Below are 22,724 nucleotides of genomic sequence, written 5' to 3'. Positions count from 1 at the left end.
ATGTTAGTTAGCAGGATGATTGGCAGCTGTTGCAAGTGATTGCACAAGTCACAGACCTACCTAGTGAAGCAGGAGAGCAACATGATTTTCATAGTTTGCATTTCCCCAGATAAGAGGACCGAAACCATAGAAAAATACATTTCAATAAAGAACGGATTTTGTTATTTATTCGATACTTGTGCCTACTATTTCAGGATTAAGCTACAGAAAATCCTCTCTGGGCTGAAAACCATTTTATTCACAGGGGAAACGGAGGCAGGGATTCATATACATACATATATATATATATATATATATATATATACACACACATATACACACACACAAGTTAACCCGTGCATGATACTCATGCATTCTAGTCAAATCAAGATACTTAAGGTCTTAAAAAGGTTCTTGTCATGCATTTGGGCCTAACCCAGGCCTCCTCAGGGGAAGATCGTTACTTCCCGACGCAAGCTCCCTTTTTAATGTGTGTTCATGAGGTAAAATTACCTCACAAAAATGAGTTTGACCCCTCAATTCGTAAATTCAGCCTTTACTACCCCTCCAACGGGGGGAAGGGGGGATGATGGAAATTAACTGACTTGACTATTCTAATTTTTTTGTCAAATAATGTCAGTATACCAAATTTCAGGTCAATTGGATGAGCCCTTTCTGAGAAAATAGTTTTTTCCACACACACACTAACGCACGCCTCTACACATGTGTGTTCATGAGGTAAAATTACCTCACGAAAATTAGTTTGAGCCCTACCAAATTTCAGCCCTTTTTGAATTTTTTTCCCCACACACACTAAGAATTTAGTAGGTCAGTGTATAACTCTGCCCAGCAGGTGGCGCTGCAACTTGTTTTTTTTTCCCACACACACACAGACAGACAGACGCCACTAAGCATTTATATATTAGATATATTTCTTAACTTCTGGGTATATTATCATTACATGACCTTGTTGGCTTTTAAGTTTTAACAAGTACATACACATAACATTTGTACATGCACATTCATAGCCTGCATTTAAAAAGAGAGCTTGATGACATTTTGTATAGTACGTTTCCTTCCAAACCAAGTTAGCAGAACCATGAAGGGTCAATGCCACTGTGGTTCAATAAGAATCTTACTCCCGCCAACTCCTGCCGTCCCATAATGCTCCAGGGCTCACAGCCTGGAGTGTGAATGTAAACAGTTACGGATGGAGTTTGTGAAATAAGTGATCCAAACAACACCACCTGATATCACCTCCCCTTACCTTCAGGTATGAAGTAATATATTGATTTAAATTCTCACCTACATACAACCTTTCAATGGGACACACTTTGTACCTTTCGATCGCACTTCTGCACAAAAGCATATTTCTAGGAGGACTTTCAAATGCAGAAGAGTGACCCATGTAATAAAGACCCACCTGATATTCTCTCACTGTCATCATCAAGAAATAAAGGAGGCTGAACGGACCAGTATTTTATGGGAAAAACACAAAAACTTTAACTATCAATGAAGGGGGTGGTTTGGACATTTTTTTACTGTTGCTATCATGTACATTTCCAGATCATCCGATAACCCACAAACGGAGGAGCCGGTTGATTGTAGGAGCGGTGAAGCGGACAAGCGCTGTGAAATTCTTCCAGCGGACAAGTAGGCGCCATTAAAGCAGCATTGCGGGCCTGCACACCGCTGTTCCGAAGCCATAACACTATTACATTTCACCACTTTTGTTTGTATAATTGCTACACACTGATCTATAAACACAAATGTCCTTTTAATAAAGTAGGGATGTTGTTTCTGGTCTTTTATTCAAATACATAAATGGAAATTAAAAGAAAATAATGCTGTTTTTTTCTCTCCAAACAGATGATCGCATTGGCCAGCACTAGATATGTTTATACTGTATAAAGTCTCGGACGCTGTACAATAGATGCGCCCTGCATTTGAGCACTACCGGACCCGCACCTCGAACCCACAACCCGAATAATCCTATTATACCTTCTTTGTTCTTATAACGGACTGTTCCTATAAACCGATCTGAAATCTGTAAGTGCTGAGCGTAAAAGCTTTTACTAAATGCTCATATAACCATTCCATTAATACAGAATAGTATCAGACCAATGGCCCTATTAAAATATCTTTCATATCTTAAGAAACCATAAATCTCTGTAAACTCCATTTAATGAGTGCGACATACACGGCTTCTCAACACTAATTAGACCCTGGAAATTAAATGCACAATTTACTTAACCCATGAATATCATTGCTTCACTGCAGTACAAAACACTGACAGTATCTGTTCCAGAACGAAGGTAAAATACACCACCACACAACCAAAACAGTCCTGCGTGTCAATAGAACCATTGACAGCAGGTGGCGCTTCTCACACACTTATGATTGGCTGAGCAGGTCTCCAATAACTGAACTGGAGGCCTATCTAACGCAATAACTATGCTCCGTCCCATGCGCCGTGCAGGATCTGGACATCCTGGTCATTCAGATCAAATGCAACGGTTGCTGATCCCCTAGTGGAACACACCTAAAATTAAAAGATATTACAACATGGCTGTTTTGTGGTAAAACGCAAGTTGCAGACTCTGAGAACATTGTTTGCTGACAGAAACCATAAAGTTGCTCACAAGCCTCTATTATTTTAAAAGTGACTATTGTGCTCCTAGAAGTTAAGGGAGCTTTAGACTACAACAAACACTTCATTAAATGTAAATAATACTTTTGCATGAAAGATAGCACGGTAGCTAAGTGGTTAGCACTTCTGCCTCACAGCACTGGGGTCATGAATTCAATTCCCGACCATGGCCTTATCTGTGTGGAGTTTGTATGTTCTCCCCATGTTTGCGTGGGTTTCCTCCGGGTGCTCCGGTTTTCTCCCACACTCCAAAAACATTACTAGTAGGTTAATTGGCTGCTATCAAAATTGACCCTAGTCTGTGTGTGTGTGTATATGTTAGGGAATTTAGACGGTAAGCTCTAATGGGGGCAGGGACTGATGTGAATGAGTTCTCTGTACAGCGCTGCGGAATCAGTGGCGCTATATAAATAAATGGTGATGATAATGATGAAGAGGGATTATTCCCCTTGAATGTTACAACTGCATGTTTTGTGCAGTACTTTAATACACCAGGAGATGGCACCACTGCAGCCTATTTATAGTTTCCATGCTGTGTCTTTGATAAGACAAGTAGCTCTCTCACACACATACACGCATGTTTCCATGCAAACATACAACTAATATGTGTAACCTGCTCACATTTAGCAAACAAAAATAGAGTTTAAAACTTCTTCTCAGATTCCAAGTACCAGAATGTATAAAGCTTCCCTTCCGCATGGGTCTACGCCCATTGTACCAAAACATCATCCACATATCAGAAGAGGACGCATTTTGTTGCAGAAATTTTCCGGCCTCTCTCTATTAGAACGACAAGCTGTTACATGGCTGAGATCTCTCGAACACAAAGCTGTTCTAAAGAATAAAAGCTCATTCTCTGCTTCCTAGTTCTCTTGTGCAGTAAATTAAACAGATTTCAACTTTCAGGCAGACAAAAATTATGTGAACTCCTGATAGAGGGAAAGCTCATTGTACGGCTTCACAAAAGGGGAAAAATGGGCTTAATCCTTCTTTGTCAGCAAAGAAAATGGGACAAGGGAAGCAAATTTCTTCCAAATGTAGGAACAGATTAAATTCAACGTCGATACAAACAGAGCGATAAAAGAAAGAAAATCTATGGAAAAAAAAAATTAATTTGATCCAAAATATCTGCGGAGAAATTAGAAAAAAAACACAGTAATAATTTTGCATAAGCAGCAAGTACCATCTGGAACAATTAACAAGCGTTCTATAGAAATCAGAGAGTCATTCACATTATATTATTAAGGATCTGGAATTATACAAGCAATAAATCCTTGTGAATCAAAAAAGAGAAAGAGGGGGGAAAGCTATTTTCTGCGGCTTGTCAGAGTGATTTTAGCTTTGAATACAGGAGAACACTTGATAAAGAAATTAATATTATGCAAATGACATCCTGTATTTAAAATTCCCCATGATGGCACAGGTTTTAGTACGGACGCTGTGCTCCGGCTTCATGTTTAATTCATGGGTAAGTTCACCTGTCAGTTTGCAATCAGCGATACGGAGGAGCGTTCGCAAACAGCAGAAAGCGGCGCTTTAATTGGAAAACTCTGCCACATCTTTCAATTATTAGGAGTAAATTAAAAGCAGATGCAGGCGGTGTATTAAGGATTTCCGAGAGGACGCGGAAAGCACAGATTCATTGTTGTTGATCCGCTGCAGCGGATGTTGATATGGAAGACAATTTTGGAATCAAAATCTGTCCATGCAATCTGGTAAGTGCCATTCTGTTAGTAATGGTAGGGAAACTCGGCTTAACCGTTTACACACCAGGTAAGTTCCAGTGTAGAAAAAAAGATCACCCTCTGGCACATGAAAGGTGAATTTATTTCTTTCCAGGATCAAAGAAAGCTATTTTGGTATATATTTATATTATTTTCCATTCATGACATCACATTTTACTAAACCAGTGACTGCACTGATGAGTACTGCTGGGCAGGATGAGGCTGGCATGCCCACCTTCTAGGACAATCCTTGCAGATTGCCCCAAGGCTTCTAAACTCAACCATCACCAACCATCTCTTCAAATTGGCAAAATACACCCCATTTATAAACACAATAATTAATGACAAATTCTACATAGACAGTTTCTCACTTAAGCTTTCCCCCAGGTAGAAGTCTTATGGGGGAACTTTACTTATAATTGTTGCTTGAATAGATGCAAGAGCCATTATCTTCTGAGTAGAAGTGCAGGAGAGGCCGAAAGGCAGGGAGAGTGCACCGAGTCACCCGGCTGGACAGATGCCACAAGCCTAACACTCTCAGTGCACTCTCCTCACTGACAACTGTTCAGTCTTTACCCATCTCTTCAAGCATGGGGTATGGGGGGCACCAGATAGTGGCTCAAGTTTTTATTGCAGTGGTAATTGCAAAGTATGAACCATCATCATCATTTATTTATATAGCGCCACTAATTCCGCACCGCTGTACAGAGAACTCACTCACATCAGTCCCTGCCCAAATTGGGCTTACAGTCTAAATTCCCTAACACACACAGACAGACAGACGGACACAGACAGACAGACGGACACAGACAGACAGGCAGACTAGGGTCAATTTGAAAGCAGCAAATTAACCTACCAGTATGTTTTTGGAGTGTGGGAGGAAACCGGAGCACCCGGAGGAAACCCACGCAAACACGGGGAGAACATACAAACTCCTCACAGATAAGGCCATGGTCAGGAATTGAACTCATGACCCCAGTGCTGTAAGGCAGAAGTGCTAACCACTACACCACCGTGCTGTCCACATCCCAGAGGATGGATCCCCACCGAATATCTACCCAATTCTTACTTCAAGGATGAACTCTAGTTAAAACGTGGCAGTGTACTGATGGTCCTAAACTATTTGTAATTTTTCACTTTTTTTTTCCTATAAAAGTATCTGTTATCGGATTGAACCCTCCTGTAATCCATAATCTAATGGATGATGCAGAGTTCTTAAAAAGTACAAAAAAAGCGTGGGTCCATGGAAAGTGAGGTACACGTGAAACAGAAACATGCATATTTAGGAAAAGATAAACTTACCCTGAAAGACGGAATATACTAATTTATCATCACAAAAACTGGAGAAAAAAAATAGTGCTTCCTACTGCGTTTTAGACACATGTATCTTTAGTTTTGATCTTGTTTGTTAAAGTGCATATAAGATCACACACAGTGTCCTACTTGCTAAAGAGCTGAACAAGGAATGGAGTTCTGCTAGAAGTGCCGCTAAACCACTATTCCTGAACACTCTGGTGTTAGTTTATTCATCCTATGTTGGACAGAGACAAATGACCCACGTCTGATTCTTACAGGTCCAGCCTACATCACACCGGTGAACGGTATCTATACGATGCCTGTATAACAACTATAAATGCAAAGACTTGTACAATCATCGATGACACTCACATAGCTGAACTGTAAATTCACTCAGCAGGTGAGTGGGGAGAGAAGGAGCGCCCCCTTCTGGATGATGGGCTACAATAATGCCATCTAAAATACTGCAGTTACGGTTTTAAACGTACAGCTTGAACCTTTTTGTAATCTATTAACAAATTAGCTCCACGTGGACCAATAAAACACTGCAGCCATTGCATTAGCAACGTAAAAAAATAAATAAATGTGCAAGCATTAGTCAGGTTTAGCCCTATAGATGTAATTTTCACTGCTATTTTTCATTGTATTAGCTGCACTGTCACTCTGCAAATTGTGAACACATACCTAGCCTGCTGGTACCAAAGACATATTTTATGGGGCAAACACACATCGATAGCTGCATGTAAACAGCCAGGTATGTTATTAAGCTTACGTACCTACTGTAATTAGTAATTCTAAAGCTGTATTTTTATATAGCTCACATATAAAATGCTAAGACGTTTTGCTGGTCCAGCTGTAAATATGTATATGGTGAAGATACTTCAAAGTCCATCTGACTACCACTTTAGAACCACTCCGTTCATTCGTTTCAATAATCCCCCTAAAATACTTATTACTTTAGCCTTAATTTTGTCAAGATAATCCCAAGCGGTGACATCATGGCTGCATATATTAAAAAATACTGGGTTAAAATTTGTGGGGTTAGTTTAAGTGTAATTATATGATAAACCGCAATACCAGTGGAGTAATTAAACAAAAAAATCTATGTTTTGTCTGCATGGAGCTATAGATATTTCTCAGATGTATTACAAGACACATAAATATAGATATAATGTATCACTGCTATATTGGACATGCCGCAAACATGCAAGGATTGGTCTGGTAATGAAGGAGCTAATCTACAGATGTGTAAAAGGACCTGCGTTTCCTTCTGCCTTAACATTGGTGATGTGTGTTAAGGCAAGAAAACAACAATTAAACTATGTAAAAAAAATAGCAAGGAAGATAGATTTTTATATACTAATGCATCAAAAATTGTCAAAGGACTACAATGGTTTTTTAAACAGACCGTTCTAAAGGGCTGTATTACCTTAACACCCCCCCCACCCCACACACACACAGTCCCCTGCAGGACAAGATGTTCACATCTCTCTCTATCCAATTAGTCAGGTGCAAAATCTCACTCTCTCATCCCTTCAAGGCAAGTCAACCTCACTCGTTTCTCAAAACAGAATAGATTGGATTTACTCTTCCAAACAGGTTACAAGTAACACAATAGAACCAGTGTGCCCCACAATTTCCTTCCCACTCTCGCAACGTATATATATGTAATATGTGCTTTGCCCTGACAGATAATTTGTCTTTTCAACAGAGGCCGAAGTAAAATAAAAATAACAAAAGAAACAGTAATACAATTTGGCCCAGTTAAAGATAAGTCAATAACCTCCTTCGATCGCACTTGTCCAACTGCAAGTCAGCAAATCTGGTACAGATACTGTCACTATATCGCTCACAATGATAAAGACCAATATAAGGGTATCAAGGCTTACCCTTACCATCATAACTACATTGCTGAGTCATTAAAATTTCCCAAATATTTTCTCTCAAATAGCATAATAGACAGAACTACCATAGTCTTAAGATAAGCGATACATTTGGGACTCTTAAGCTTTCAACCAATAAGAACTCTACCCTGAACTCCCCCATTATTTCTCTTTAGAGTAATCCATCTTTCCCCACCAGGTATATCTACTATCCGATTTATCCAATGGATCTTAGCAGGACATAGAGTTGTAGTAGATATAACAGAACACAAACAATGCATATCTCCGTCCAACATTCAACAGAATTCTCCTGAACCAACACGTTGCTCCTTTGCATATTTCCAACTTAAGCATTTTAGAAAGTCTCTCCCACCACAACAATATACAAGCAATCTACTACTATTACAGCAAATCTGGTTTATATCTCCCATTCACAAGGTATGATCTCCACACTATACGGCCTTCAGCTTGACTCCATTAACCATCCGCAAAGCCGCCATGAGAAGGAGTGGGAAAGAGACCTAGCCCCCCTCCAGGTGAGAATGACAGGAATAGATAATAGTGTACCGCTAAAAGTTCCATCGCGACCTTAATCAAAGAAACATATTATACAAAAAGGTTTTATAGGTGGTACTACACCCCAGATAAGCTAAATAAAATGTTCCCTACCTCTGACCTGAAATGCTAGAGAAATTGCGGCCTCAAGGGTACATTTCTCCACATGTCTCCAGATCTCTCCCTTCAGGGACAAAATCCAATCCCATTTAAACCCCCTGCTTGAGACTCTGGTAGAAAAGGATCTCTGTACCTTCCCGTTTATGCTGTCCTGTGTAAGAGCTAAATAAACACTGTAAAAAAAAACTGATGTCCCAAATACTTGCAGCTGCCAAAAAAAAAAGCCACCATTCTCCCTCAATCTCAGCTCTTATTTGGCAGATAGGCCCCATGGAAAAAACATTTCCTCCATGACAGAGAACACGTCTGTAATCTGGTATGGGCGTAATGGACTTTAATATAAAATTGAAGACAATTCACCCAATAGTCTCCAACTCTTTATTATCATTATAACTACCCCTTTCCGAAACTATATCCTTAATTATCACAAACCAATTGACCCTCCAAGCCATTGTAATCAAAATCATAAGAACGAGTTTTCAAAAACACTCCCTCCTGTACTGATATTTCATGTAGTACACCCCCTCCTAATCCCTAGACTTCACTAACCCTACTCATGTTTACCATAGATACATATTTATACATCATCTTATTTCTTACAATATGTAATGATGTAACCAACAATGTAAATATGGTTATATGTCAACTATTTGATATGATCTAATGTCATAATAGTTTGCCACTTGAATAAAGAACTTAAAAGTGATAATTACATCCAGACTGTTCAACCTGGGGGGTCCGTGTTTGCAAATTCAGTGGTGCAAAGAACACAGATAATGGACTACCAAGCAGTAGAGTGCACGTGGTACCGACCTAATAACTCTACAGCCCTGAGTGCTTGTTTCCAGTAGAGAAGGGTTTCGGAGGCTTAGCAATGTTGTCAGGCACATTATCCCGACACATTACGAGAGCTGTCATAGTGTAATCCTTTTCCCACCATGTTGCAGCGTTCCCCCATCTACAGAACCTACGGTCACCCAAAGATAAGATGAGATTGACACTATTGTTATCTAGATGTTACGTCTTCTCTGTCACGCGTATGAACCCAAACCAGCAGTTATAGGGAATTCGGAAATGACGCCTAGGATTGTGCTTGTTGAGTGACTTTATGGAAGGATGGGTGTTGCAAGCCTGCATAATTCCAGGCTCCGATATATTAGTTATACACAGCTTTTACTTTGTCAATATATATTCAAAAAATAAATAAGCCAATATGAATGAAATAACAGACAGTTATTTAGCAGCTTATACACAACCAGCAGCAATAACTTCAAGTAATTGTTTTCGTCAGGAGTTTATCAGTCTCTTATTCAAGGAATTTTGGCCCATTCCTCCTTATAAGACTGCCTCAGCTCATTGATATAGAAGGGTATTCCTTTATACACAGCTCTCAGAGGTATCTAATGGAGTGGAGGTCTGGACTTTGATGTGGCCATTTAAAAACATTCAGCCACACAGTTAATGTGTGCTTAGGATCATTGTCCTGTTGTACGATACAATTCTGTCCATGTCTCAGTTGTTGGACAGATGTTCCAGAAGAATACCCTACTGTAGAGAGGCGTTAGTGGTGGACTTAAAAATTGTGTGGCATCCAAATGCGCAGGCTGCGAAACCACCCTAACTCATCACCCCTCCATTATCATGCTTGACATATGGAATGAGGTGCTTGTAGCATAGCATTGTGAATTAGGACCAAACAACTTCACCTTGGTTTTATGTGTCCAGAAGACATTGTTTGTGCCTCATTCAAGCGTTACTTTGCAGACCTAAACCTTTGCCTGTCTAGCCTACTATTAAAACATACATATTCAGCTGATGATAGGGTTATGAACTTTACTATATGCCATGTTGACAGAGGATTGGTATTAAGGGCCTAATGTGTGCCAAGACAACATTCCCCACACTATTACACCACCAGCCTGCACCATTGATGAATCCATGTATTTATGTGGTTTACGTCAAATTCTGCATACCATCGGCAGAAATCGATCAGACTGGGCTTTTATGCATTCAGCTGCTGCAACATGATTGGTTGATTAGATACGTACATTAATGACCATCATCATTTTATTTATATAGCGCCACTTATTCAGCAGCGCTGTACAGAGAACTCATTCACATCAGTCCCTGCCCCATTAGAGCTTACAGTCTAAATTCCCTAATATACCCAATTCCCTAATATACTAGGGTCAATTTGATAGCAGCCAATTAACCTACTAGCATGTTTTGGAGTGTGGGATGAAACCGGAGCACCCACGGGGAGAACATACAAACTCCGCACAGGTCAGGAATTGAACTCATGACCCCAGTGCTGTGAGGCAGAGGTGCTAACCACTAAGCCACCGTGCTGCCCATTTGTACAATATATAGAAAGTACATTATATAGAAAGGCAACCAAAAATGTGTATACAAACACGTTTGGAACATTCAGAATAGAATAATCACCCATACTGTCTGTAGACATTTTATACTTGAGCAAAACAAAAACCGGAGATACCTTCCAGTTCAAAGACATTGAACAAGAAGTATCCTTCAGGGTAAGAGAGCGAATTCCAAAAGAAGTTCTTTTGGCTCTAAACACACTTGTGTCTATACAAAGGAACTGAAATAGCCGCTTCCTTAGGCTGCTAGAATATCTCCACGGATATATCATCCTCTTATGTCAATTTTACGTCTTTTTATCTTATCGATATCTACATAGTAAGGTTAACTTAATGTACACTGGATTCATATATTTGCTGTATTTTTTCATTACTATACACTTTGTTCATTGTAAACCTGTTTTTAATTGGTTAAAAAGGGCGACCAAGACACTACACATTTTTTAATACTGGTTTTACTATTTTTTATATTGTTGTATCATTCGTCACCACTATAATATTATCTACACATAACCGATTAATTTATAAACCCCTTTATCTCAAATAGAGATTAGTTCCATTAAATATATTCAAAATTGTGTAATGAGCGTAATGAAGCAATATTTCAGGAAGCGACGAGCATCGAGAATCCCTGGATTGAATCGCTCCTCTGGCATTCAGCATGTATAAATATAGTACACGGCAAATGAGCTGGATTGAATCACCCACTAAGAGTTTCCGTTCCGGTACTATATTGTCCACAGGAGCATATATTAGTGATGTACTGCAATTCAGAACCCTTTTGACTCCACTTCCATCCAGATAAGGACTAGAACATCAATCTAAATATATAATGGTGGTTTTATACAATGGACCAACAAAATGGGAAAACGTCCAAAAAAGTAAACAGCCAGTTGGATAGGATTTTTAGATTAAACACATCAAATGAGTAGTAAATAACATACACTATATGGACAAAAGTCTTTGGCCACTCCTGTTGAATAGAGGTGTTTCAATCAGACCTATTGCCAGAGGTATATAAAATCAAGCACCTAGCCAAGTAGTCTCCATTTGCAAACATTTGTGATACAAAATGGGTCGTTCTGAGAGCTCAATGAATTCAAGCGTGGTACTGTGATAGGATGTTCAATGAAAATTTCATCCCTGCTGGATATTCCACGGTCAACTATAAGTGATATTATTAGAAAGTGGAAGCGTTTAGGAACAGCAGCAGATCACCGCGAAACTGAAGAACATGTAAAAATCACAGAGCGGGGTCAAAGACTGCTAAGGCGCATGGTGCGTAAAAGTCGCCAACGCTCTGCTGATTCCATAGCTGAAGAGTTCCGAACTTACACTAGCATTAATGTAGACACAAAAACTGTGTGTGACGGAAGCTTAATGGAATGGGTTTCCATGGCCCAGTAGCTGCATGCAAGCCTCACATTACCAAGACCAATGCCAAGCATCGGATGGAGTGGTGTAAAGCACACAGACACTGGAGTAGTGGAAACATGTTTTGTGGAGTGACGAATCATGCTTCACTGTTTGGCAGTCAGATGGACGAGTCTGGGTTTGGCGGATGCCGGGAGAACGTTACCTGCCTGACTGCATTGTGCTATCTGTGAAGTTTGGTTGAGGAGAGATAATGGTATTAGGCTGTTTTTCAGGGATTGGGGTTGGTCCCTTATCTCCAGTGAAGGGCAATCTTAATGTTTCAGCACACTAAGTCATTTTGGACAATGCTATGCTTGCAACTTTGTGGCAACAGTTTGGGGAAGACCCTTTCCTATTCCAACATGACTGTGCCCAGTGCACAAAGCAAGGACTACAAAGACTTGGTTTGATGAGTTTGGTGTGGAAGAACTTGACTGGCCCGCACAATGTCCTCACCTCAACCCCGTTGTACACCTTTGGGATGAACTGGAACGGAGATTGTGAGCCAGGCCTTCTCGTCCAACATTAGTGCCTGACCTCATAAATGCTCTACAGAATGAATGGGCACAAATTCCCACAGAAACACTCCCAACATCTTGTGGAAAGCCTTCCAAGAAGAGTGGAAGCTGTTATCGCTTGAAAAGGGGGACCAACTCCATATTAAAGTATATGTATTTGAATACAATGTCATTACAGTCCCTGTTGGTGTAGTGGTCAATCGTACTAATACTTTTGTCCATATAGTACTTCTAATAACAGGCTTGAGAGCTTATCTGTTGGTGTATTGCTGCAGGGGTTCCTCTAATGCAGTGAGGAAAAACGTGAAAGAGGCGGAGAACCACATGTGCAGTCACAGCCAGAACACCGTACAGGAGGCCAGTCTACACGTTTCGTCTCTTGACTTCATCATGGTGTGTGGCCTTCTGCACCTGATGGCTTGTATGTTTGTGTGTGTGTACAATATCTAAAATTACCAATTACTGCACCGCTCTGTGCAAACTGCTTGTTGAAACTTGGCTAGGACTATGGTGTCTGATTGTGACTGGCCTGTGTCTATAGTAACAGAGACATATAAAGTAGATTTGCCAAAAATATCTATATTACACACGCAAGGAGGTGTGCCGGATGAGAGTTCTCTCTGAGAGCAACAACATCCTGGCACAGAAGCCTGGATCCACGCTACCTCTAACAACAATGGATAAACACAATGGATGTCTACATGTGCAGTCTGATAAGCTTTTGAGTGACATTTAACTTCAAACAATTATTCTTGTTAAGGAACACATTGTCTATTAAATACAGTTTTACACTACTGTGCACAGAACCTCTTCTGTTGCAGACAGATTCTCTGAGCCCATGAAGATGGGGTAACTGGAGGGGCAGCTGTTAACCTGCTGGAGGTTATCATCATCACCATTTATTTATATAGCGCCACTGATTCCGCAGAGCTGTACAGAGAACTCACCCACATCAGTCCCTGCCCCATTGGAGCTTACAGTCTAAAATCCCTAACATACATACACACAGACAGACAGACAGAGACTAGGGTCAATTTTGATAGCAGCCAATTAACATACTAGTATGTTTTTGGAGTGTGGGAGGAAACCGGAGCACCCGGAGGAAACCCACGCAAACACAGGGAGAACATACAAACTCCTCACAGATAAGGCCATGGTCGGAAATTGAACTCATGACCCCAGTGCTGTGAGGCAGAAGTATATATATTTGACCACTTGGCCACCATGTTGCCCCGTTATAGTTATAATTTCACAACAAAGTCAGGAAAATAAGTGCCACAAGTACTTCAATATTCCAGTATGATGTTATAAGCTACTGTGCTGAATGTTGATGTTGTTGCCTATTTTAATTTTGACCATCGATGCTTTTAATGAAAGAACTGCGAGAAGCATTTTAGATTAATATATATTTTACAGCGCAGACTGTAAATACAATCCTGATTTGTAGTTTACTTTCACAGTGACCTGATCCGAAGTTATTTTTCCATCAATACCTTACCATGAAAACTAGTTAAAGTGCTAGAGCTATGGCATACACTTATTTATTATAGACATGTACCCAGCTTATGTTGTAGATCACGAAAATGTTCTATAACTACACTAGGGGGTGCTCCATGGTCTAAACATAACAAAACCCAGATGATTTGTACAGATGCACATTACCCGTCATTTTACATAAATATGCAAACACAATCCATTTTCACAGGCTTGTTTAGAAATACGTCTTAAGTTTGTGTGATCCATTTAGCAATAGAATAATACAGACATATCTGTATTAGTGTGATGGTTGTGTTTTCCTGTGCTTTACTTTAAGCTTATTGACATAAACATAATTAACCTCTACAAATGGACCAAAAAAGGAGCGTACTCCGCTAGTAATAGGTGTAATCACAACGCAATATGTTCAGTAAAGAAATCCTTACATGTTTGTGTTCTGACAAATTTGCTGGCGTGTAGTTTAGACGATTACACCATTCTAGCTATGAAGAGGATTTTATGAAGCTGCACATTTTATCCAAATACATTTTTATGGTCATTTAATAATCAATCGACCTTTAAAAAATAATTCTAGCAAACAGTTTTATAGTAAGTAAAAAGGGGAAATAGAGCTGAACACTAAAGTTCGCAACTGTAGGCTATTCCGCAGTTAGGACTGTAGACCTGACTTCTCTATACACGTTAAAATGCCATCTGTAGGGAGAAGAATGTTTCTCTGTTCCTGTGAGAAGTTTTTTCCTTCACAAGACAACATAGTTGTGCCCATTATACTCTAGATTCAAATATTATGACACATGATTATAAATTACAGCCTTTCACAGCACAAGACATTTTTTTCCAACAAAATATGGTCTTTAAAACAGGATGTGTCTTATGGACCAAAAAAAAAAAAGAAAAGAGGCCGATTATGACATCCCTCAGAAAGCTCTTCCATCCATAGGACTTGCTCAGCCAACCTCCCAATCAGATTCTAGCTGTCATTCATTTAGTACATTCTACAAAATGACAGCTAGAATCTGATTGGTTGCTATAGGCAACATCTCCACAGCTTGATAAATTTACCCACTGGACTTCTCCTCCAAGCAGATGGAGATTGACAGTTATAAACAGAGCCAATAATACAGCAACTACTCTGACCAACTTCCATTTTCTGCAGCCAATCTGCCCTTTATAATGACTGCAGCAAATGTAATCTGTTCTTTTGTCAGGTGTATGGACAACTCCATATATCTTGTTCTATATTCTGGTGGCAATTCCATTGCTATTTTTGAAATGTTTCTATCTACAAGCTTAGTGCTTCCAATTGGCTGATGTGGCCACTGCAGCAGTATGGCTCTGACAAAATGGGGACGTGCATAGACTCCAACAAAATGGTGCAGAGGTTAGAGATCTGTCTGCATCTCTAAGCATATATTTGTCAGAATCACTAGGTGGAATTGATGATACCTGCCAGCAATTGGCGCTACTGAGTACTGAGGCGCGGAGTTTAACACGCACCTGGTTTTCACCAGAAACCCCCACAAGGAGGTATGAACTTTGCTGCAAGGGACGTGCAGGTCGCGGCCCTCAGTATCAGTTAGCTGGCGAGGTAACAATTGAGGCAGCGGTGACAGCCCACCAGGATGCAGGATGGAAGAGTAGTCAGCAAGCCGGAGGAACGGATATAGCCAAATCAGAAGCAGGAGAATGGTCAGGAAGTCGGGTCAATACCAAACATCACTCTAAGCCAGAATCAGGAACCAAAGAAGAAGTCAGGAACAAGCCGGGGTCAGAATCCAAATAGCAGCAACACAAGAACAAACGCTGGAGCAAGGCTGAAGCCCAAAATGCACTAGACATGTGTCAGAGGCTGCTTTATATACCCTAAGGTGCCTCCTGATTGGGTGAGGGAGATTTTGGCGGTAAGACATGCTGGCTGCAGACAGGTGAGCAGAGATGGCGTCCCACTGCTAGGCAACAGGACGTGGTTGCTGAGAAGGTGCAGGCGTCCGTCTCCTGCACCAAGTGTCAGTGCGGAGACGGCCGATTATCAAAGGGATTATATGCTAGCATTTACGGAAATGGCTGTAATGCACATTTTCTTTAATGTTATTCATGACAGAGGGGGTTTATATCTCAGCATTTATTGGTTAAGCGGTTACTGCCATTTACCCTGTTTTGAGATATTTATATATTCAATTTACAGGTTGTTTTGAGCCTATTTCTATTGTCAATTTAACATTTATTCAATTCTACCACATCATTTAGATTTTTTTTTTTATCTACGCCAGCGTGTTCAAACACTTACAAGCAGCCAGGTTTATCCCAGTGTAGTAAGAATGTACATACATATTGTTTAAGAGACGTATTTTAGAGGTGGCGATTGACAGGTATAGTCTTCTTACCGTGATGGAGAGCAGTATTGGAGATTACACTGTTTACTGCAAATGTATATGTTACCACTTGTTCTTGCTGTACCACCTCCTAATTTAAATTCCCTTTCTCAAATCATCCTTACCGCCAATAAACGTATCAAGGTGGTTTTTACATATATGCTGTGTTTGTGTTATCTCTGGGAGATGTGTGGATTCAACGGGGTTTTCCAAGTTGTCCCCTGGTAATGGAAGGTACCTACATCCCCACAGAGAGCAGCTTAGAGGACTTGGGTGGAGGGACTGCGATGAGCGAGTGCTACAAACACAGTATTTTAGCAACGCCTCATTCTAGAGTGGCACCAAGGGGTGTTCCACTGAATACCGTAAAGGAATACTATCTGGCCTCAATTTCACAAGTGCAAGTGAGAAATAAAATTGTATTTAGTAAGGACAAACTGAAAAATAACAAATCCACAACATAAGATAATACATGCCTCATTAAGCCCCCAGGGTCTTCATCGTTTGTTTTTAGGTAAATCGAACAATCATTTATACTTTTAAAATCTTTGCTATAATTACAAAGAAAGGTTTTGCAAAGAACGTGAATAAATTACAGAGCAGAAATATGTGCTCACCTGATATCGCGTACAGATTTGACTGTTGGTTTTCAAAGTCTGGACGGGTATTATTTCTACCTTTGAATGTAGCAGGAAGAGTCAGGGATATATGTCTGAAAAGAAAAATAGTACAAGTTCTTGAAATGTGCATACATAGGTTTAAAAACTAAAAAAGGGGACTAAGATTTGCCAAAACATATTGATCCTAGTGTTTCAGTTGTTGGCGATTTTAATCTGAATTAACATGGTGATACTTACTCAGCGATTAGTTGTTATCTGCAGGTACCGAAACATGGTGTATATCCCCCAATGCACACTTCTGATGTATAACAAGTTTAGTTTGTGATATTTGATTTTTTTTTTCTTACAGGATTATAGAATGTGTTGGACAATCGTTAGCTTTAAGCAAAGCATGTGCTTAGTATCAATCTATCTGTATCTAGCTTATACATGACAGTGATTCTGGACATACAAGAAAATGAAAATAGCTAACTTAACGTAACTAATGCCATTATTTACATTTTTCATAGTTTGGGGATTTTTATTTTTAATGTGTGTGTAATTTCCTAGAATTAGGTCTATACCGTGATTGGCTGCTGAGTAGTGTAACAAATGAAAGCTGGTTTGCCCTGCTGGATGAATCATGTTCATACGATATAAACACCATGTTGTCTGACTGGGTAAACACTCATTCATTAGACCCAAGTGCGTCAATGTTTTACGTGGCTCAGTGTGATGCCTCTTTCTAGACTTTAGGCCACTAGCAACAGTGACATCCAGAGATCTGTCAACACTGATATGTGACATTAACCTACTCAATCCCCGCGGTATTATAGGTTTAACCCTACGCCTCTGGGTCACTTCCGACCACTGTGAGGACAAACCATTCTTAAATGTAATAAGAGGGCCAGTGTGATTCATCCTGGGTAGCACAATAGTCTCTATCACCATGGTACTATATAGATGTAATTTAAATGACTGGATAGCAGGGTGAAAAGCTGCCTGCCAGACTCAGAGCTTGTACTGTTCCCTGCACAAGAGCATGAGCATATGGCAAATCAAATGCCAGTATAAAGACTAGTTCCCCCCCAGGAAATAATCTGGGACATGTTTCCATTCACATTACTGTTTTTACAATTAATCATCATTTCAGGGAGCTGGGCTGACACAAACAACTAATTTATGTTTGTAATTAGAACAAACTCCATCATATTAGCTACAGAGAAAGGAGATTGAAACAATTAAATATTTAACCAGTTAACGGCTTATCTAAATGTTCACGTTTGCAATCAGCGGTTTCAATCAGGGCGCTCCAGAGCGCGGACCGTCAGTATTACCTGCCACCAGAACAGATTGTCAAATCATTCAGTGATGATCCCACTTTCTTAAATCAATTCCCCACTTGCCTGAATGTTGGAGTCTTTCCCCTGGGAGCACTGATGAAACCAGACCTCCACAAGAGAGGACTCAAAGGTTAGTTTACTGGTGCAGAGCATGTCAGTCCTACATCCTCTTCAGCCAGACGACATAATGACAATTCATAGTCCTAACACAAAGTATGTCTGCACTGAGACTTTCAAATGTATTGACATCAGCTGACTTAGTGGGCAGAGCAACGAGGTGGGAGGGGGCCAATCATCACCATCTACTACAGCAAGTTCTGCCCACTGGTTCCTCCTTAGTGAGAGCCCATTTCATCCAATACCCCCCCAATTCAGAGGAAGAAGATCCTCCTGGGGGAAGGGGGAGCTCCTTCAGGTCAAGAGGTAGGAAAATAAACATAAGAAAGTGAAATTATGCTTTAATAATCAAATCGAATGTGTCCACTTTTGCACCTGGTGTAGAGAACCTTGTAACCTGCATGTGTGTCCTGGCAAAGAGTCTTATTACTGATTTGCACTCAGAAAATGGACAAAGTAGCCCAGGCCTGACTGCAAGCTGCAGCGACAGATATGGAAGGAAATAATTAGATGGGGTCTTGTATAAAGCACCAAGGACTACACTGTTCTCATTGTAAACTTGATGAGAGAAGTTCCAGGAAACATATTTATAGAGAAACTCCAAGGTGTTATTGTTTGGTTCTATGGTGCCAGAACTGGAAACAGGAGTTGCGGCAGAGAGACTGTAAAGAAATAAGAGGAGAATGTCTGCCAATCAGGCCTTATAACGACTGACATTTGAATCGTGTTTAAAAACGTATGTTAAATCCATTTGAACTAGCGTTTTTACTTGTGTTAAGCTCAATGGAGGAGGCTTCACCAACATCAATACGTTGAACTACTTAAATGCATTAACCGGAACTAGAAACGTCTGCAAACTCAGCTCAATAACACAATTAAAAGTAAAAACACAAGTGGGTATTCCATCACTGGATTCAATGGGGGGTATTCAATTGTTGCTCCTGGCGCCGCCGGAACGAGCGCGTTAAAACTATTACCGTTTATACGGTAATTACTCGCTCAATTTCAGCTCGCAGCTCCCTGAACGGTAATTACGTGCAATATTACCGTATAAAACGGTAATAGTTTTAACGCGCTCGTTCCGGCGGCGCCCGGAGCAACAATTGAATACCCCCCAATGGGTTCCATTGTCTGACTCATTTGCACGTGTTTTACTAGTGTAAAAACCACTGGCAACTAATGTATTTTAACGACTGAGTACGAGTTCCAAGATCAACGCCTCATGTTATCTTCTGCTCATGACCTGTATCACTTAATTTAAAGAGGCAATGTCGGGTTAAGTTAAACACAACCTATGGGGTCCTGACATTGCCGCTTTAATTTAAAAGGAATACAGGTCGCGATGACATGAAAATCTAGTTGGGATAACTTGCAGTCACCGTCCTGCAGCGATCGGAGCACTACAACGTCGGTTTGGAGGTAAGTCTGCTTATATTATAATCGTTTTTTCCCCCATTCAGAATTTAAGTGTAGTACTCCTCAGTGTTGAAATGGTGGTAATCGTGAAAACCATTACCACCAGCCTCAGTCCAACTGGAAGACATATTGAACAATACATGGGCAACCATCAGTATTCCATCTACTGCTAAACATTACATGTGTCTGACCAACGTTGCTCTGACACACTAACATCCATTAAACCAGTGAAATGGAACTGGAGGAGGCATAGAGCCGTATTCAGATGAACAACTTGAGAAGTAGCAGCAAGCCTAGGGGTACTTCTATTGTTTTATGAATGTATTCTAGAGTGTAAAGTAAATGGCAAAGTGCCTAATATCCTAAGGAAACTGTGGCAGTAACCTTAACAAACATGCGAACACAAGTTGTGAAAGTTTTAGAACAATCATTAAACAAGAAGAGACATAGATGACACATTTGCTCAATAGGATGTAATAAATCAATGTAAATTAGATGTAGATTCTTAACATTCCGTATAAAAAAAGATCCGTCACCAGGTCCTGTGATGCTATTTATCTACTTTAATACATACTGCATTACACAAATTTAAAAAAAAAAAAAAAAAAAAAAAAAAAGGTAGAGAGAGGGTTTGCCAAGTGAACAAGTCAGCCCCGGAGAGAGCTGTTAAGTGAACATGCTGCTTATGTGCTATGCTCTCTCCTAGGCTGACCTCATCCAGACTGCACAGCACAGAGCTGAGGTACAGTGGGTGACAGCACAGTACAGTCTGAAAACTTGACTCAGAAGTCAAGTTGTGTTGTAAAAGCAGAGAACTTGCTCTCCGAGACGGCTTCTTCTATATCTTATAGCACATCTCTACCGCTGTGTGGGGCGGCCTGGAAGATTGCATAGCACATAAACAATATGCTCGATTGTAAGCGCTCTCAAAGGCCAAAAGGTTATGGGGAAACCCACTTCTTGCTTACTACACAATGCTAAAGGCATAAGATAGCTAAACAACAGCAACAACAACTCCTCACACAACATAGATTATAAGGACCTGGTGGTTAGTCCTCTTTAAATATATTTGATCCCCTTTGTGGCCGTTCATAGATGAGGAAGACTTCTATTTTCATTAATGTAGAAGTAGCATGATTTAGAACTGGCCTCTCACAATAACATCACTTCTAGATAGTATGCAATAGCCACAACTTTTCACTCTACACATTTTCTTTAATTGATTTTTTTTATTGAGTTTTATAAAATTTTAATTGAGGGTTATAGAAAAAGGAAGGGGAGGGAGGGTAAGACATAATGTTAGGGGAAGGGAAGGAAGGGAGTACAGTGGGGAACACAACATTGTCATAAAAAAAATTAGTTCAGACAGGTGATCACATACTAGGATGGTTTAGTACGGTTATAGAAATGTAAATGAAGAATATACATTTTATATAACTTCTGGTCATAACCTTGGACCTCTCTTGGCTTATTAGTGTCTCGGAGCTCAGGGGAACATCATTAATTCTTAGTTGTGAGTCTCGCGTCTGGGCACCCTCTCCCTCACCAATATAGATATGCCAAGAACGCCATTTCATTAGTGGAGAAGTAGCTGTATGGTATACCTAGGGTTTCCATTTCAACTGGTTCATTTTTGGAGTAATCTTAGACAGTGTTGGTGGGAGAGGTTGTTTCCATGCTTGGGCAATAGCGGCCCTAGTTGCTATGAGAACCTGGCCCATTGTGGGATTGAGGTTGGATAGTTATGCGATTGGGCCACCTCTGGGGAGGTGTGAACTGGGTGTCGTTAGATAACCCCAAGCAAAATTAAAAACTTCAGTCTACAGGGGTTGTAATACTGGGCATGCCCCAAAAATGTGGAAGATATCTCCTCTCTGTGAACAATTACGCCAGCATATCGGGGAGGTAGAGGGCCACATCTTATGTAACTTTTCTGGGGTGACATACATCGGTGGTAATCGTTTTTTCGATTACCACCATTCCGACATCGCCAATGCCCCCCAAAAAAAAACCACGAAAGAACGAAAAAGCAACTTGAAAATAATCAGACTTACCTTGATGGACGATGTTAGAGATCACCGAAGAAAGCAGCAGAATGACAGCAAGGCATTCCGATTGGAGAACTGACCGGCAATGCAGCCTGACATCATCGCAACGTCTGTCACTAAAAATTTAAAACGGCAATGTGAGGTTAAGTGTTTAAACACTTAACCTTAGGGGTACCCACATTGCCGCTTTAAATTTCCAATCGGATTGCTTTCTTTGGTGATCTCCAGCGTCGTCTTCAAGGTAAGTCTGATTATTTTCAAGTCGCTTTTTCATTCTCAGTTTTTTTTTGGAGGCATTCACGATGTCGGATTTAGAATGATTGTTCAAAAGTACCCAACCCACATCCATTCTATTTATAAGCTTCCCCAGAAATGTCTAAGACATGTAGACATTTTAAGAGAGTTCCTAAAGATGTGTTCCCAGTCCTCTACTGCTAGATCCAAATGGAGATCCGCTTCCCATTGGAGCTGTATTTTGGATTTGGGTGGATCTGTTGGGTTGTCAGAGTAATATACCATGGGGTTATACTAGCTCTATTATTTCCCTTTGTCAATTTAGTGCAATATAATGCTGGGGGGATCTTACAGACAGGTATTTAAGCAGTGGTGAAGTCAGACAATGTCTAAGCTGTAGATATTTATAAAAGTCTCCTCTGGGCAACTGATAGTGATATTTAGCCTTTTGCAGAACTCTATTGCTGACCATACATACAGTCATATTGGCAATTTGGTCAAAAATTGCCACGCATGTTTTCCCTAAATAAGATCAGTATGCCAAAGAATGAAATCAGATTTTGGAAATGTGAACAG

At 40.3% G+C, this 22,724-nt stretch overlaps 1 protein-coding gene across 5 annotated transcripts in view; it reads right to left on the bottom strand.

Moving 5' to 3' along the window:
* Window positions 1-22,724, bottom strand: part of MVB12B (multivesicular body subunit 12B) — an 83,189-nt gene that overhangs the window by 20,491 nt on the left and 39,974 nt on the right. For all 5 annotated transcript variants that reach the window (XM_075184817.1, XM_075184821.1, XM_075184819.1 and 2 more), the window contains one exon: window positions 17,009-17,103. In XM_075184817.1, the coding sequence (XP_075040918.1) occupies window positions 17,009-17,103 (95 nt within the window). The remainder of the gene's footprint in view (window positions 1-17,008; window positions 17,104-22,724) is intronic.

The sequence above is a fragment of the Mixophyes fleayi genome, chromosome 9 (genome assembly GCF_038048845.1).
Source record: "Mixophyes fleayi isolate aMixFle1 chromosome 9, aMixFle1.hap1, whole genome shotgun sequence".
NCBI lineage: Eukaryota > Metazoa > Chordata > Amphibia > Anura > Limnodynastidae > Mixophyes > Mixophyes fleayi.
The sequence above is the reverse complement of the archived record's forward strand: the minus strand, read 5'-3'. Positions and strand labels throughout refer to the sequence as shown.